General features: G+C 56.6%; 7 protein-coding genes across 7 annotated transcripts in view; 2 read left to right on the top strand and 5 right to left on the bottom strand.

The window, feature by feature from the left end:
- Positions 1–16: 16 nt before the first annotated feature.
- On the bottom strand, positions 17–2,885 carry QBC33DRAFT_93564 (uncharacterized protein). Its single transcript, XM_060433201.1, has 4 exons — positions 2,302–2,885; positions 1,943–2,240; positions 457–1,881; positions 17–390 (listed from the first exon to the last, which is right to left on the bottom strand). The coding sequence occupies exons 1-4, from the start codon at positions 2,782–2,784 to the stop codon at positions 209–211; spliced, it is 2,388 nt and encodes a 795-aa protein (XP_060283141.1). The 5' UTR covers positions 2,785–2,885; the 3' UTR covers positions 17–208.
- A 109-nt stretch (positions 2,886–2,994) lies between these two features.
- Positions 2,995–4,523, bottom strand: QBC33DRAFT_493032 (uncharacterized protein). The gene has a single exon (XM_060425501.1). The coding sequence runs from the start codon at positions 4,449–4,451 to the stop codon at positions 3,072–3,074; it is 1,380 nt and encodes a 459-aa protein (XP_060283140.1). The 5' UTR covers positions 4,452–4,523; the 3' UTR covers positions 2,995–3,071.
- A 1,711-nt stretch (positions 4,524–6,234) lies between these two features.
- On the bottom strand, positions 6,235–8,464 carry QBC33DRAFT_93552 (lipase 1). Its single transcript, XM_060433200.1, has 5 exons — positions 7,827–8,464; positions 7,531–7,750; positions 7,139–7,462; positions 6,802–7,066; positions 6,235–6,733 (listed from the first exon to the last, which is right to left on the bottom strand). The coding sequence occupies exons 1-5, from the start codon at positions 8,381–8,383 to the stop codon at positions 6,492–6,494; spliced, it is 1,608 nt and encodes a 535-aa protein (XP_060283139.1). The 5' UTR covers positions 8,384–8,464; the 3' UTR covers positions 6,235–6,491.
- A 416-nt stretch (positions 8,465–8,880) lies between these two features.
- On the top strand, positions 8,881–10,729 carry QBC33DRAFT_588298 (uncharacterized protein). The gene is made up of 2 exons (XM_060431541.1): positions 8,881–9,115; positions 9,187–10,729. Exons 1-2 carry the CDS (start codon positions 8,990–8,992, stop codon positions 10,471–10,473), a joined length of 1,413 nt encoding a protein of 470 aa, XP_060283138.1. The 5' UTR covers positions 8,881–8,989; the 3' UTR covers positions 10,474–10,729.
- On the bottom strand, positions 10,556–11,593 carry QBC33DRAFT_588290 (uncharacterized protein; the record flags this gene model as incomplete). Its single annotated transcript, XM_060431540.1, has 2 exons — positions 11,392–11,593; positions 10,556–11,332 (listed from the first exon to the last, which is right to left on the bottom strand). Exons 1-2 carry the CDS (start codon positions 11,479–11,481, stop codon positions 10,556–10,558), a joined length of 867 nt encoding a protein of 288 aa, XP_060283137.1. The 5' UTR covers positions 11,482–11,593.
- Positions 11,594–11,628: 35 nt separating this feature from the next.
- QBC33DRAFT_540663 (HAD-like protein) lies at positions 11,629–13,132 on the top strand. The gene is made up of 2 exons (XM_060428084.1): positions 11,629–11,805; positions 11,939–13,132. The coding sequence occupies exons 1-2, from the start codon at positions 11,789–11,791 to the stop codon at positions 12,912–12,914; spliced, it is 993 nt and encodes a 330-aa protein (XP_060283136.1). The 5' UTR covers positions 11,629–11,788; the 3' UTR covers positions 12,915–13,132.
- Positions 13,133–13,420: 288 nt separating this feature from the next.
- The window catches only part of QBC33DRAFT_93492 (uncharacterized protein), a 3,570-nt gene continuing 2,552 nt past the window's right edge, over positions 13,421–14,438 (bottom strand). Inside the window, exon 3 of the mRNA XM_060433199.1 lies at positions 13,421–14,263. Within this exon, the coding sequence (XP_060283135.1) occupies positions 13,564–14,263 (700 nt within the window). The 3' untranslated portion in view covers positions 13,421–13,563. The remainder of the gene's footprint in view (positions 14,264–14,438) is intronic.

Genomic DNA, 14,438 nt, shown 5'->3' with positions numbered 1-14,438 from the left:
TCCTGCCCCTCGATATCGCTTTCAGTACCAGGGAGGGGATTCAGGGGCGTATTCAGGGGCTTCTCATTGGGGCGTATCATCACGACCCACGTCGCACTACGCTACCTAGTTTAGTTTTCTGGCCTTACTACCTAACGTTGATCGCCGCCTTACCGCCGCAAGTCTACCCCATACCCCTGTCTCGCCCGTTGCATGATCACGGCCTCCCTTACGCCGCCTCAGCCGGCTTGGGTGCCTGGAATGGGTTATACATGCCACGGTCGGCCTTGAGCTGCTTGAGCTTGGCGATGGCCTCGTCGAGGGGAACGGGGGTACCGCGGTCCTGGGTGGATGGGTCGTCGCGGTACCGGACGTTGACCATGCGGCCATCCACCTCCTCGGCGCCGACGACTATAGACTTTCATCAGTAACGCGCGTACTTGACCTGCGGAAATGTCGGGAGGGGGGACCACTCACCAAATATAAAGTTGTACTGTGCCAGCTGGCCCTTGCGGATCTTCTTCTTCAGAAGATCGCCGCTGAGGTCGACATCGACAAACATCTTCTGCTTCCGGAAGATGCCCCGCAGCTCCTGGGCGTAGTCGTACGAGGCCTTGAAGACGGGAATAATAAGGATCTGGCGCGGTGACAGCCAGAACGGCCATTTGCCGGCAAAGTGCTCCATCAGAATAGCCACGAAACGCTCGATACTCCCGGCCATGGCGCGGTGGATCATGATGGGACGAGCATAACCCGGAGACAGCGGCTTCGCCCCGCGCTTATCCGAGCCCTCCTCGGCGGTCTTGGCCTCTGCATCGGGGACCTTCTTGTCGCCCTCGGCATCCTGGGTTGCGGCCTTGATGTTTTCAGTAGATTCGCCCGTCATGTACTCGAGGCCAAAGTTCTCGGGCTGCATGAAGTCCAGCTGAATGGTGGCGCACTGCCATGATCGCTTCAAGCAGTCGAGCACGGCAATATCGATCTTCGGCCCGTAAAAGGCGCCGTCGCCCTCATTCAGCTCCCATTCCACGTTACCCGAGGCAGCTAGGGCGATAAGGGAATCCTTCAGCATCGCCTCAGCACGGTCCCAGGTCTCGATCTTGCCCATGAACTTGTCTGGGTTCCGGGTGGATAAGCGAAGCTTGAAGGTGAGTCCGAGGATTCCGTAGAACTGGCGCAGGAAATCGAAGATGTCATCCATCTCGGCGCCGATCTGGTCCTCTCGGCAGAAAATATGCGCATCGTCCTGCTCAAAGCGGCGCACACGGGTGAGGCCGGAAAGCGCGCCGGACGCCTCGTTACGGTGGAGAACACCGTTTTCGGCGTATCTGAGCGGCAGCTCACGGTAGCTACGGTCGCGCTCGCGGAACATGAGAGCATGGCCAGGGCAGTTCATGGGCTTCAGGCCAATCTCCTTTCGCTCGGTCGGCTGCCCGTCTTTCCCCTCCTCATCGTGTTCCACGTGCCAGTGGAACATGTCCTCCTTGTAGTGGTGCCAGTGACCAGATATCTCAAATAGCTCCTGCGAGAAGATATTCGGGGTCTTGACCATGTCGTAATCCCGGTCCCAGTACTCCTCCTTGATGTAGTCCACAATGGCGTCATATACCCTCATACCGTGAGGTTGCCAGAACGCCGAACCAGGGGAAAAGGGGTGGAAGAAAAAGAGTTCTTGGTCCTTGCCTAGCCTGCGGTGATCTCTCTTGGCCGCTTCCTCCAGGATCCTCTTGTGCTCGGCCATTTGCTTCTTGTCGGGGAACGAGATGCCGACAATCCTCTGGAGAGATGTGTTCTTCGCATCGCCCAAGAAGTAGGTGGCCGAGTTCCTCTGCACGGCGAATGCCTCAATTCTGCCTGTATCGGGGATATGGGGTCCTCGGCAGAAATCAATGAAGGGACCATCTGCCGCCGTCGTGTTAGCAGGCACATGGCAAACAATCCAACCTCGCCCAGGAAGACCTACTCCGATAGACGGTGGAGCGTGTCCCGTCCGGAACGTTATGCTCGATGTAGTGCTTCTTGAACTCGTTATTCGCGAACATCTTGAGGAGATCCTCCTTGGACATCTCCAGCCGTTCAAACTTCTGCTTCTCCTTGGCGATCCTCGAGACAAAGGACTCGATCGGCTGCCAATCCGATGTGTGAACTGCTGCATCGCCGGGGAGAGCCATGTCGTAATAGAACCCGTCTTCTGTAGGGGGACCCCGAGAAAGATTACATCCGTAAAGCCGCTCGCTCGCCTCACCAAGGGCGTGTGCACTCTGTTTGTCTACGGGTCAGTAATAATCCCATCTCCAATTAGTTTCAAGTCTCAACACCTACCGAATGCCAAAAGACCTGCTTGCCCTCCGGGTGGTTGAAGTCGAGGATCTCAAGCCTGCAGCTGCTCTCAAGTGGACGGTCCAGGTCCCAGAGGACGGGGTCACCATCGGCGCGGATCCTGGCCACGCAGGCACGCTTGTATAGGCTCTTGGAAATACCCTCAGCGATCTCCCTGGGGGTGGTCTCCCATGCGACACCGGGCTTGACACTGCCGTCGGGCATGGTGATCATGATTGGGTCGCGCGGCTTCTTGGCGATGTCCTCATCCTGCTGCTTCTTGAGCTTGTCGAACAGCTCGAGACGTTCGTCGATAAAGCCGGGGCGCGGTTTCAGTTCGGAGAGGGTCGAGGCAGCAGCCCCGGCCACCTCCTTCGGGGCCTTCCTATCCTTCTTCTCCTTCTTGCCAGCCTTGGCCTCCTTGCCGAGGGACAGGTTCTTCACGCCCTCGGCTGCTGCGCTGACGGCTTGCTTGGCCTGCTCCATGGTAATGACGTGGCCAGGTTCGATATGGGCGGTTGTCTCTCTTGATTGACAAGGTAACTCGAATTGATTAGCACAAGTGTGAGTCAAAATGTCCACCGTTTCAACGAGGGGTTGCCAAAGAAACTCACCGCCTTCCAAGATTCTGCCAAAATACCCCACCTGACCCCTGAAGATATTTTAACCGAGAATCTACCGCCAGAAACACCAAACCCTCTCTTCCCGAGTATCACGAAACCACCTAGGTACCTACCATGGAGCTTAATTTTCTTCCTCAAGCGATATCTAGGTTACTGATTATTTCGTGAAACATGGAGGAAGGACCCTAAGGGGCTACCGGTCTGTCCTTCTCCATTCACTATTTCAATTGACGACGCAGACATCCATGACTTCCCAAACGAGGAAGATTTGGGCCTGCTGCGAGAACTGCTCTCACATTGCTCCTCATCTTCGTCATTGGAATCCATCTCAAACCATTCGTGCTTCCATATATCCTTTTCGTTTGGTGCATATCCTTCAACGCGTAGCCAGCCAAATATATTCCGGGTTGCGTTTTTCGAGATGGACTCTTTTTCACGATCCAGAGATCGGTAGAAAATATGAACTTGTTTCGCATCCTCGACATGTCCCGTGAGTAAACGACTCGGAGGTATGCAGATATCCATGCTGCCGATAGGTTGGGATGCCTCCTTGCCCTTGGTGCAGTCCCACAGAAATCCCTGGTATTGAAGTCCATGGCCATTGCACTTGGCATGGATCTGTATTTCAATGTCGACATCTTGAATCGGTGTTGCCCCAAATGGTCTCCATTGGCAGATAGAAACTCGATTGTGGGATCCAGATTGAGAAAGGAAGAGCAGCCGGCACTCATCCGCACGGGTTACATGGCCGTTTGCCACAAGAGGGTTGGAAACAGGCTGCTGTATGAATGACTGTATGGTCCCCGACCATGCAGCAGAGTGAAGGTCTATCGGTATTAAACCGAATCGGACATCTTGCAAGAGTCGTTTCTGCAGTCCCAAGATTGAAGCCCCAAGCCACAAAAATGCGATCTCGGGTAACCGGTCCATGAGCATACGCCCGAGAACATTGGGCTTATCTCCAGCCAGAGAATCGATAGCAGCCACCGCTCCTTGTAACCAGGGAGTTACAGCATTACATTCTATGCTAGCGTCGTAGAAGGCGCTGAGAAGCATAGGGCGCATTCCCCTAGTATTGCAGCTCAAGGTGAGAAGTCTGTCCAGGTGGTTTTCTTGATGCACCCAGTCATGCCGCAGTTGGTCAGAATCAATAATGCATTGCGTCCAACAGTTGCTGACCGTGGGAGCTGGCAGTTGTAGTCCTTGACCACCGCCCATGGAGGGAAAGAGAAGGACAGCGGCTAGTGCGGCGTGACTCTGATCTGTGACGCTGTGTCGGATACAGAGATTGTCAAGAAAACGAGTAGCGTCAGAAAATGATGGGGCTGAAGGCGGCGGAGATGGCGGGATCGTTGAAGTCACTTTTTGCGAGAGGAAAAATCGCAGGTTCGACTGGAGGCAGATTGACCAAGGGGACCAAAAGGTGTCGTGCTCCAGAGCCATGGTTGCTTGCCAGCCTTGACCTGGGGCGAGAATGGCGGCCCACCATCGAGCCTCTTCCGGACTGCCATCTCCAATATCCACGCTCATATGGTCAGTCTGCTTGTTCGTTGTAGTGGCTTCATCATGGCCCGCCGCCTGGCTGCTGGTGTATATGAGTGAGCAAGGTAGAGCATACTCGAACTCTCCATCTTCATTTCATGCCTTGAAAGAGTAGGTAGGCACTTACGATGGACGATTACCAGAGATCCGTCATCGCTCGATTCTTCGAGCCATTACCAAACGTCTCTGAGATATCGTGTCACCAATTCGTCTTAGACCATATTGTCCCGGTCCTTCTTCCCAATGCCGTCGACCTGGTAGACGTTCAGCCCAGCCCTTTCCAAGGAAGCATGAGCTATACAACTATATTGCATGCTCACTTCACGCCCGACGATCAGCGCATTGCCGTCCAGTTCCGAAGCGACAAGCAAGACTTATTCGGAATCTCCATGGATCTGTTGTGCCCTTGGTAACATACCGGAGCATATATGAAGGGCTATTTGTGTACACCTCGCCATTTGCAGAAGGGACGCCGTATATCAGCGTTTGATGTCTTCTGAGGATCTGAAATGCCGCTCCACAAAACGATGGCGACTGTCCTGGATCTTGCACACATCCTCACTCGTGGAACTAGAGTGAACACTACTCTGTCCGACCTCTCATCTTCTCTTGATGATATCCTTCGTACGGTCAATAACTACCCTTTCCAAAGCACAACTCTCAGAAGCAGCATTTCAACCTGCATCGGCAAGCTCCAGCCACGGCTGGACGATCTCGCTTCACTCCCCGTCACCCTTACCCACTAGGATTTCAGTCCATTCGATTACCTCATCGACGAATCCACCGGCCAAGTTCAAGCAGTACTTGACTGGAACGATGCGGTATACCTCCCGGTCGGGTCTAATTTCCATTTCATGGATAATCTTTTCAGGTCCATTACCCTAAGTGGTTTGCAAGACTCGGAAAATCGCCAGGAACTCGAGGCAGCGTTTTATCAGCGAACTCTGGCTAGCTTTGCTGCCCTAGGGTTTGGGGAAGTAGCAAGAGAGCAGCTGGAGTCGCAGAAGACGATCGGAATGTTGCGCTACGGCGTGGAGCGGCTTCTCAAGTTCAAAGACGAACGGTCCGAGCACTATCTAGATGGATATCTTCGGCGGCTACCTTGCATGAACGGGCTCATGTCCTCGAATTAGCTTAATGCATAGACGGGACCTTGATGTGCGGGAGTCCAAGACCATGTATATCGGCGAAAAATGACAAGAAATGATTGCCCCAGACATCGCACGACATCAAGTTATTTGAAGTTTCAAAGTACCGAGGCATGTGTTCTTCTTATTCTGCAGATCTAGCTAACACATATTATTATGCTCTACTAGGATTAGAATACTAATTAGTTGCTCTCTTGCATTTTTGTTATAATGTTTCTTACAGTGATGAAACCTTCCACATCCTCAGGATAACTACTAGAGCAACGTTAGGCAGACAGCAGCACAAGCTGTAGAGAGAAATATTGAAAGTGGAAAAAAAATGAGAAAAGAGTAAAAGAGAATTGCCTGACCTCGGGTTCGCACCGAGGACCTGAGATATAACTCGGCCGACTTACTGGTTCACGCGTCCTACTGCATTTACTCTCTCTGTGCTACCGCTACGCCAATCGGGCAGATTTCGTTGTTACTGGGACTGCTTGACCAAGTATGTACAGGCCCGAACGGCAACAGGGTGGAAAATGAGGGTATAGTGACGGGTGACGGCCCCTTGGCGCCGACCCCTTGTAAGCATCCTATCAGACTGTACTAAGAACAAGGATAAGCAGACAGGTCAAATCGAGGACCATGAATGTTTCTAGACTATCTATCCAAACTAGGCGGACAGTTTCTGCTCCGTCTATACAGAAATGAAGTTTCCCAACCTTGACCTCAGCTGAGAGTACCGAAAGGAAAAGAAAGTGGCGAGACAGTGATACCCAAATACTGATACACTCCTCTAGCTATTATTATCAAGCATCGTAAAATTCACGTCAACAGAAGAAGAAAAAGCCCCCTCAACCCTCTTTTTGGAGGCTACCAATATCCAATGCCCGAGACCCACCTAGACCCCGTTCCGGGGATCCAGAAGCACCGCATTGATCGCATCGCACCGCTCCCTAAGATTCTCCGCGAAAGCCTGCTCCTCAAACCCCTCGGTGGTGATGTCGAAAAGCCGTTTTCCGGCGCCGTAGATCGGCCAGCCGCCCAGATCGCCGTTGACGAAGCTGACCAGGCGGTCCTGGAAGTCGAGCGCGACAGACACGTTGGGGACGGGCGTGTAGTCGTTGCTGATGAAGAAATAATCTGCCGCGGGTGAGGCCTAGTTAGCGGGCACAACCCTAGCAGGTGCAAAAGGGGGGCGGGTGACATACGATTTCCATCCAGGCCGTGTGTTGCCGGCGGGACCGACATGATGTAGCGCTTCGCCCGGTCGCTGTAAGCATTGGCGAGGTTGTAGGCGTTGCACTGGAAGAAGACGTCGGTCGTCCAGTCCCAGGCGAGCTGTTCCGGCTGTGAGAGCGGCTGGTAGAGGGCCTGAAGATTGGCAATGGTGCTGTCGTTTGCTCTGGGGATGAGCTGGCGAACCAGGATGGGGAAATTCTCGGGCATCCCTTCATCATTTGCCATCCCCATCCCCTAAACATGGGGTGGTTAACCTCCCATGACAGGTTCTGTGGGTGGAAGTCGGCTCGACGAGCGTGTACGCACCTCATTAATCATGTTTCCGACTATCATGGACTTCAGCTTCTTGTTATATCGTCCTTTCAGGAACGAGATCAGGGGCATGTTGGGAATCGAGTGCCCGTCCGGGACAGGGCCGAAGCCGGAGCCGGGCCCAAACACGCCACCCCCGGATTCCGCCGGAATCTGGTTGATCAGATAGTCGTTCGCCCGCAGCATCACGTCCTCGGGGACCGATCGCAGGCACGCCAGATCGGCACAATCCGTGGCGTTGAGGACGGCCTCGAAAAGCCGTTCACGACCCGCAGTGGTGTGCCTTCTCGGGGGCACATCCGGAGACGATACAAAGAGCTGTCTTGGTTGTCAGCGAGAGGCGTTTTATAATGCAAAAAGTGGCCGGGGCCTGGAAGCAAACGCACCTGCTGGAATGGTAATTCCGCCTTGCCTTCGTCTAGCGTGGTCAGGAGATTGAGGATCCCGGCACTGGCACTCTGGCCCATTGCTGTGACTCGGCTGGGATCTCCGCCAAAACGGTCAATGAACTTGGAAATCCAGTGGCCTGCCGCCAGGACGTCATGCAGCCCGACATTCGCGTCCATGTCCTGGTCGGGACTTGACGTCCAACCGGGAATACCGAGTCTGGATGCAAGGCGGGTGGGCTTAGTATATATAGACTTAGATTTTTGAAGGGAATGATGCTGCGGGGGCAACCTACCTGTAGTTATTAGCTACATATATGAATTTCTGGTTATCCGCCATCCGATCAAACAGCCCGATGGGACTGAAGCTGAGGTCCTTGCTGGCGAAGGCGTAGCCGCTTCCAAAAACCCAGTGCAGCACCGGGAGCTTGTCGCCGGGCTTCACGCCTTCGGGGACCCAGACATCCAGGAACAGGCAGTCCTCGTGGCCCCAGGTCGTCCCGTTCAGCCCGGGATACGGGGCATAGGGCGGGCAAGACGCGATGCAGTCGGTCCTGCCAAAGGGGTAGATGCCGTCTTGGATCCCGTCCATCTTCGACATTCTCGTGTCTGGCTTGCGGAAGCGGAGATCCCCAGTAGGGGTCTTGGCGAAGCGGATGTTTTTGTAGACCGTCAAGTGTTTCCCCCCTAGGGTGGTGTTGACGTAGGACGGGATGTGCTTGGCATAGCCGAGATCCACGAGCCCGGGGGGCTTTGGGGAGCAGTGAGATGAATGGCCAGCTTCAGCGCACGCGAGGAGCCACAGAAGAGCAACGAGGCCCTGGATGAGCTGAGTTTGACCCCAACTGATCATGGCAGTAGAGATAGGAAGAAGGAAAGCAAGTGAAGAGTATGAATGAGAGGCTTATTTCCTCAACTGTGACAGGGGGCATTTGGATAACGAGATAACTTTGATGAGAATGAGAATTGTTCGCGACCTACCTCATCTTTTACTATTCCCTGGAATGCTACGCCCTTATATGCAATCCATGGGAGAGGAACTTACGTCAGTTCGAGGCTGAAGCCCAAGATCGTTTACCAGATCTAGCATAATAAGCAGAACTGATGATCCATCCCAGTGGCCCTGCCGCCGGCCAGAGAGTAAATACGATGTGAATACGCAGATACTTTCAGCCCGCTCGGTCCCAAGTCGAAGTAGTGATGCTCTACCAAAGCTACGGCCTATGACGAGGTTGAACATGTATGAAGCTATTCCCAAAAAGGTAAACGAGCTTGGGTGGGGCCGCTGTAGATCACCATGGCGCAGTAAGCTTAACCCCACCACAGCCCATCAAGGGGCCGCCATGACAGATGATAAAGGAGCAGCGGCTCGCGATGGCTCTCCCGGAACGAGTCTGCCCCTCGTTTGCCTGTTTTGGCAAACTCGCTGGCTTGCTAACCAGGTTCAACAGCAGCCACAATGAGCGGGACATTCCACGTCTTCTCGGTTAATGAAGCCGATCTAAAGCTGAGGGATCACAAGAAGCGACGACCCCATAGTAAGAGCAAGTCCGGTTGCCTGTCATGCAAAGCCAGGAGGGTCAAGGTCAGTTACAGCCACACAAGTCATCAAGCTGGCATGAGAAAGTTCTCATTTAACTCGGCGAGTGGATATAGTGTGACCAGGCAAAGCCACGATGTCTACGATGCCAGCGGAACGGCCTCGGCTGCTCTTACACGCCCGGCGAGCCAACCGCCCTAACCAGGCACTCCACAAGTAGGCAGGTCTCTCGGTCCCTCCCCCTCCTCCCGCACCTCGACCTCCCCATCTCCGACCCCTCAGGCCGGCAGTACGGAACCCCCGCCGCGGCGCTGTTGCACCACTTCGCGCACAACTGGCGCACCATCTTCGCGCTCCCGGGCGCCGGCGACGTCCTCCCCCTCTGCCCGGGGCGCCCGCACCTCACCAACGCCGTGCTCGCCCTCGCGGCCTGCCACCTCCGCCACCACGCCGGCGGTCACGGCGGTCACGGGCCGCCGCCCCCGGACCCCCACCGCGTGGCCGAGCACTTCCGGGGCTCCCTCGCGCTGCGCGACTTCCGCGCCGCCATGTCGCAGCGGCCCCTCGACGCCCTCGCCCGCGCCGACACCGGCGTCCTCGTCCTAGCGGCCGTCCTGCTCAACCTGCTCGCCTTCGTGCTACCCGCCGACGAGGACGTCGCGAGCTGGACTGCAGGCGCAGAAGCCGCCGGAGCCGACCCGTCCCGGTCCTGGGTCTTCAGCGCCAGGCCCGACCGCCTCGGCTGGCTGGCCGTCCAGTTCGGCCTGCGGCCGCTGCTGCTGGAGACGCGGCCGCGGCGCCGGGGGATCAGCCTCGGGCCCTTGCTCGGCGCGCCCCAGTACGACGAGGGGGGGGAGTTCTCGAAGGGCGGCCTGGCGCTGCTGGATGGCGTGCCGGACGCCTGGCTCGACGTCTTCGGGTTGGCGCGTGGTCGGGAGGGCCGGGGCGTGTCCTCCTCCTCCTCCGAGGTCGCCCAGTTCCTGTTCCAGGATCCTCTGCGCCTCCTGGTGGTGTTGCGGGACCTTGAGCCGGTCGACGCGAACATATACATGTATTTGCGGTTTGTCGGAACGCTGGAGCACGAGTTCCGGTCCCTGCTATACGAGAGGGACGAGAAGGCCCTATGGCTATTCGGATACTGGCTCGGCCTGATGTGCCGCTTCGAGCACATATGGTGGTGTGGCCGCCGGGTGAGGCGGGACTTCACGGCGATCGTCATGTGGCTTCGGAGTTGCGGGGTGACTGCGAGGCCCGGTCGAGAGGGCTTGTTGTGGACGGACATGATGATGGACCTGGAGGACACTCCTTCCTGGCTGCCGACAAGTTCAATGCCGTCAGAAGAAACGCAGCCAGAGGTGACATCTTCGCTTTCGGTTGTGCCACAGAATGGGCAACAAAAATAGGCTGAACAGTAAGACACAATGTATGATTGATGACATTGCCTACGTCGGCTGCAGGAACCCAAGCAAGTATATTCGGCCGACATTATTTCTCCCCGGCCCCGCCCTGGAAGTTCATGCTGTAGCCTCCAGTCTTCTCGTCCTTGATCATCTGGAAATTATCCGTGCTCATACCGAAGGGCTTCAGCAGGCCGTTCCCGAGGTCCTTCAGCTTCCCCCACATCTCGGCCGTCTCCTTCTCCTGGGCCGCCTTCGCGAGGGGCGGGATGCTCCTCAGCTGGGCCTGCACAATCCTCCTGTCTGTCGCCGACAAGTTGGGCATCGACGACAGTGCCTTATAGTCTTCTAGCGCAGCCTCCAGGTTCGACCAGCCGCCCAGCTCGCTCTTGGCCCGGGCCCGGCGCATCAGGGCCTTTGCACGGATCCTCAGTATGTCCTCCGTCCTCTTGCGTGCCGCCGCGGCGCTGGCGTCCTCTTCCTTGGGCAGAGCCGGCCCGGCTTTGGAGGCGCCGGTGCTGATGATCTCCTCTTCGACATCAGCGTCATCGCCGCTTTTCGTCTCGCCGCCAGTTGTACCCTTGTCGCCGCTGCTGCCCTCGGCTTCCTGGGCTTCCTTGTCGGCCTCTTCCAAACGATCTAGCCCCTTCAGGGCACTTGTGGCGGACGTAATCGCCTTTTCCCACTCGTCTAGCTTCAGATGGCAGGCAGCGATATTTGACCACAGCACGGCCGGTTCGTAGTGAAAATCGGTGGGGCATAGAGAGAGGGCCTCACTATACACGCCGATGGCTTCATCGTACTCGCCCGACGAGAAAAGTCCATTCGCTATGGCTTTGCGCCTATTTGAGTCTGCAACATTGCTCTGGTGGAATCGTTAGTTGCTAGGCAGCCTAGGCATGGCGGAGGCAGCGGGCTGCTTACTGCTTTTTCCTCGGGCGATAACACGTCCTGTAAAGCATCTAGGCGCGGGTCAAGGGAATTGGGTGTGGAATTTTCGTGATCAGCGGGCATTTCTATCACTTGGGAAAGTAATCTTGTTAATGTAGGTAGGGGAGATAAAGGTTTGTTGGGGTATTTTCACATGCTTGAATTGAGCCTCCTTATGCAAACAAGGTACGGCCATGCAACACTGGCTGCTTATCCCATTCACCACCAATTACCAGGGTCTAGGACCCCGCAATTCACTCGGAAGTAAGCCGAGGATATAAATTTAAATTTACAACTCTTCCGTCCCGTATCACAAAAAACAACAAAGTCGGGACGCAAGCATCACAGCCCTGCAGCGCCGAAGAAGTGACCTGCAGACAAGCACGCGAATATGCCTCCGCGAACCGAGTAAGTAGCAGATCTAACCATATCTCATATCTACTTAAAACTTTTCCCACATTCCCCGCTTCCCCCCACCGTCGCGTCTTCTTCAACTCCAGGATCATCGGCCCGAACTAACGATGCCCCTCCTCTGTCACAGCTTCCCGCCCGTCCGGGCCTGTCTGTTCGACATGGACGGCCTGCTCCTCGACACGGAGGATCTCTACACCCTCTGCATCAACCTGATCCTCGAGAAGTACCAGCGGCCCAAGCTGCCGTGGTCCATCAAGGCCAAGCTGCAGGGCCGCCCCGGCCCCGCCGCCACGCGCATCTTCCACGAGTGGGCCCAGCTGCCCATCGACTACGACGAGTACGCCAAGCAGTACTACGCCCTGCAGCAGCAACACTTCCCGGGCACCCAGCCCCTGCCAGGCATCCCGAAGCTGCTCAGCGACCTCGGCCGGACCCGCTACTGGGAGGAAGCAGACCCCAAGACCAAGGTGGCAGCGGCAGCGGCAGCGGCGGCGTCGTCCGCATCCACGACCCCTCAGCGCGTGCACATCGCCCTTGCGACCTCGTCGCACGCGTCCAACTTCCGACTCAAGACGTCGCACCTATCGGAGCTCTTCTCCGTCTTCGAGACGCCGCGCCTCGTTCTCGGCGACGACGCCCGCATCCCCGCCGGCCGCGGCAAGCCGCTTCCGGACATCTACCTGCTAGCCCTGCGCACCATCAACGAGTCCCTCCCACCCGGCGAGCGGCCCATCCAGCCCGACGAGTGCCTGGTCTTCGAGGACAGCGTGCCGGGGGTCGAGGCGGGCCGGCGGGCCGGCATGCGCGTCGTCTGGTGCCCGCACCCGATGCTGGGGCGCGAGTACGCCGGTCGCGAGGCCGACGTCCTGGCCGGGCTGACGGGCGAGGCCGGCGAGGGCGTCGACACGCACCAGCTGGGCGAGCGCGGCGACGGCTGGGCCGACCAGCTGGAGACGCTCGTCGATTTCCCCTACGGGCGATACGGCATCGTCGTGCCCCCGCCCGAGGTCGAGGGCGACGACCGCATGCGTGCCAGCGGCTGTGTCGCGGACGGGGAGGTCGTCCAGGTCGTCGAGGGCGCGTCCCAGGGCGTGCCGGCCTGAGTGAGACCTTCGTCGGTCGTTGAAAAAAGGGAGAGAAGTACGTACCGGATCTGGCCAGATCAGAGGAGGGTTACGGCATGGAGTTGCGGCCTGGAGTTAGGGAGATGGAGGAGTTTACCGCATTTCTGCCTCTTTGTGCATCGCGGGCGTCTTGATTTCGTTCATGTTATCAGACGATTCACGAATTTTCGTTCTCCCATCCAAAAAAAAAAAAAAAAGCAGGCGCAAATAGAGCAAACTAGAGTTTGCGTAATGATAATGACTAGACACAACGATAGATAGAACATAGTAATTCATGGGCTTGCCTTGTCGCCCAATGCTCTTCTTCCACAGCGCCAACAACCCAGCCAGGTGCAACGCCATAAAACTGTACGTTTGAATGTACGGTATCCAAGAATTTCTCACTATGCGAAAAAGTTCGCATCTGTAATCTACTGGCGGTGGGTTCCGCCCTCTAACGCCGCTATCTAACGCTCTCTAGGGGGTATATGTTCCGTCTCCACAGGTTGGCTGTAACACTCGTCCTCTTGTAGGCCTACGAGTGAGACATATAAAAATATTAAAAATGAGGAAGAAAGAAGAGAAGCTCCTCCGTGTGACAATAAGTGTACTGCTCCATCTGAACGACAAGGTTCCCCTTGCCAACTCCTCATCCATCACCCATGCTCCTATGCTTGCCCGTGGACAGCAGGCTATCCGGCCAGTATCCTTGCGAGCCATATGCATTCGTCCGGTTCGGCGGTTCATACCAGTTCTGATAGGGATGGTTCGGCAGGCTGAAGTCTGCCTGGACCAGCAGGGGGTTGACGGGCCGCTGCGCAACCGGTGCCGGAGCAACCAGGGGCGCCGATGACGTCGCCGTGACCATGGTGTTCTGTTGCCTCGGCGTCGTCTGCGACTGTATGGTGGCATAAGAATACGGGCCCGTGTTCAGAGCGGCCGAGGTCGTGGGCGGAATGCCCTGCCCTCCGAAGCCCGCAGGCCCGACCGGAGCGAGCATCGTTAGGCTCGTGCTTTCCTCCCATCCCCAGGCCTTCTTGAGCTCCGTCAGGACCTTTCCAAGTCGCCATCCCGTCTCTGTTGAGATCCTGTCTAGGATGGCAAGGACCTCCTTTTGCTCGTCTAGTTCTGTGAGTACGGAGCTGGCGATTGCGAGACTGCGAATCGCGACCGAGGCCACGCCGCGATCTTTGGTGTGCGCCACAATGCCGCACACCTGGTGGGCGTGTTGAATCTGGGCGGTACGATTCTCCTCGCTATCTCGGGGGTTGACGGGGTTGATCTGTGCGAGGAGGCACATGGCAGTGTGGTAGAAAAGACGGCCAATGACAGCGGCGCGTTTGATGAGCCTAGATGAGGGAGGAGAGGTTAGTGTGGAATGTTTTGGCCGTGGCATCGCATCCCCGGTATAGCCTTAGAAGGGGGGGGGGGGGGGGGGGGGGGGGGCGCAAGGAAGGATACTCTGCATATATAACGCAAAAGACACTTCCACCCAGTACTGGGAGCCGAGCCGAAGGTTGGATA

The sequence above is a fragment of the Phialemonium atrogriseum genome (assembly GCF_030411735.1).
Source record: "Phialemonium atrogriseum strain 8032-3 unplaced genomic scaffold QBC33scaffold_14, whole genome shotgun sequence".
Lineage (NCBI taxonomy): Eukaryota > Fungi > Ascomycota > Sordariomycetes > Cephalothecales > Cephalothecaceae > Phialemonium > Phialemonium atrogriseum.
Note: the sequence above shows the minus strand (reverse complement) of the source record. Positions and strands in the feature narration are given on the sequence as shown.

What these genes read in the sequence shown, in the direction of transcription:
- QBC33DRAFT_93564 (XM_060433201.1), bottom strand. Translation starts at nt 2,784, where the DNA reads ATGGAGCAGGCCAAGCAAGCCGTCAGCGCAGCAGCCGAGGGCGTGAAG. An exon ending in AGCAGGTCTTTTGGCATTCG is followed by an intron (nt 2,241 to 2,301) that starts GTAGGTGTTGAG and finishes GTAGACAAACAG; the next exon opens with AGTGCACACGCCCTTGGTGA. An exon ending in ACAGTACAACTTTATATTTG is followed by an intron (nt 391 to 456) that starts GTGAGTGGTCCC and finishes GAAAGTCTATAG; the next exon opens with TCGTCGGCGCCGAGGAGGTG.
- QBC33DRAFT_493032 (XM_060425501.1), bottom strand. Translation starts at nt 4,451, where the DNA reads ATGAGCGTGGATATTGGAGATGGCAGTCCGGAAGAGGCTCGATGGTGG.
- QBC33DRAFT_93552 (XM_060433200.1), bottom strand. Translation starts at nt 8,383, where the DNA reads ATGATCAGTTGGGGTCAAACTCAGCTCATCCAGGGCCTCGTTGCTCTT. An exon ending in TATGTAGCTAATAACTACAG is followed by an intron (nt 7,751 to 7,826) that starts GTAGGTTGCCCC and finishes CCTTGCATCCAG; the next exon opens with ACTCGGTATTCCCGGTTGGA. An exon ending in ACACGGCCTGGATGGAAATC is followed by an intron (nt 6,734 to 6,801) that starts GTATGTCACCCG and finishes CACCCGCGGCAG; the next exon opens with ATTATTTCTTCATCAGCAAC.
- QBC33DRAFT_588298 (XM_060431541.1), top strand. Translation starts at nt 8,990, where the DNA reads ATGAGCGGGACATTCCACGTCTTCTCGGTTAATGAAGCCGATCTAAAG. An exon ending in GCAAAGCCAGGAGGGTCAAG is followed by an intron (nt 9,116 to 9,186) that starts GTCAGTTACAGC and finishes GAGTGGATATAG; the next exon opens with TGTGACCAGGCAAAGCCACG.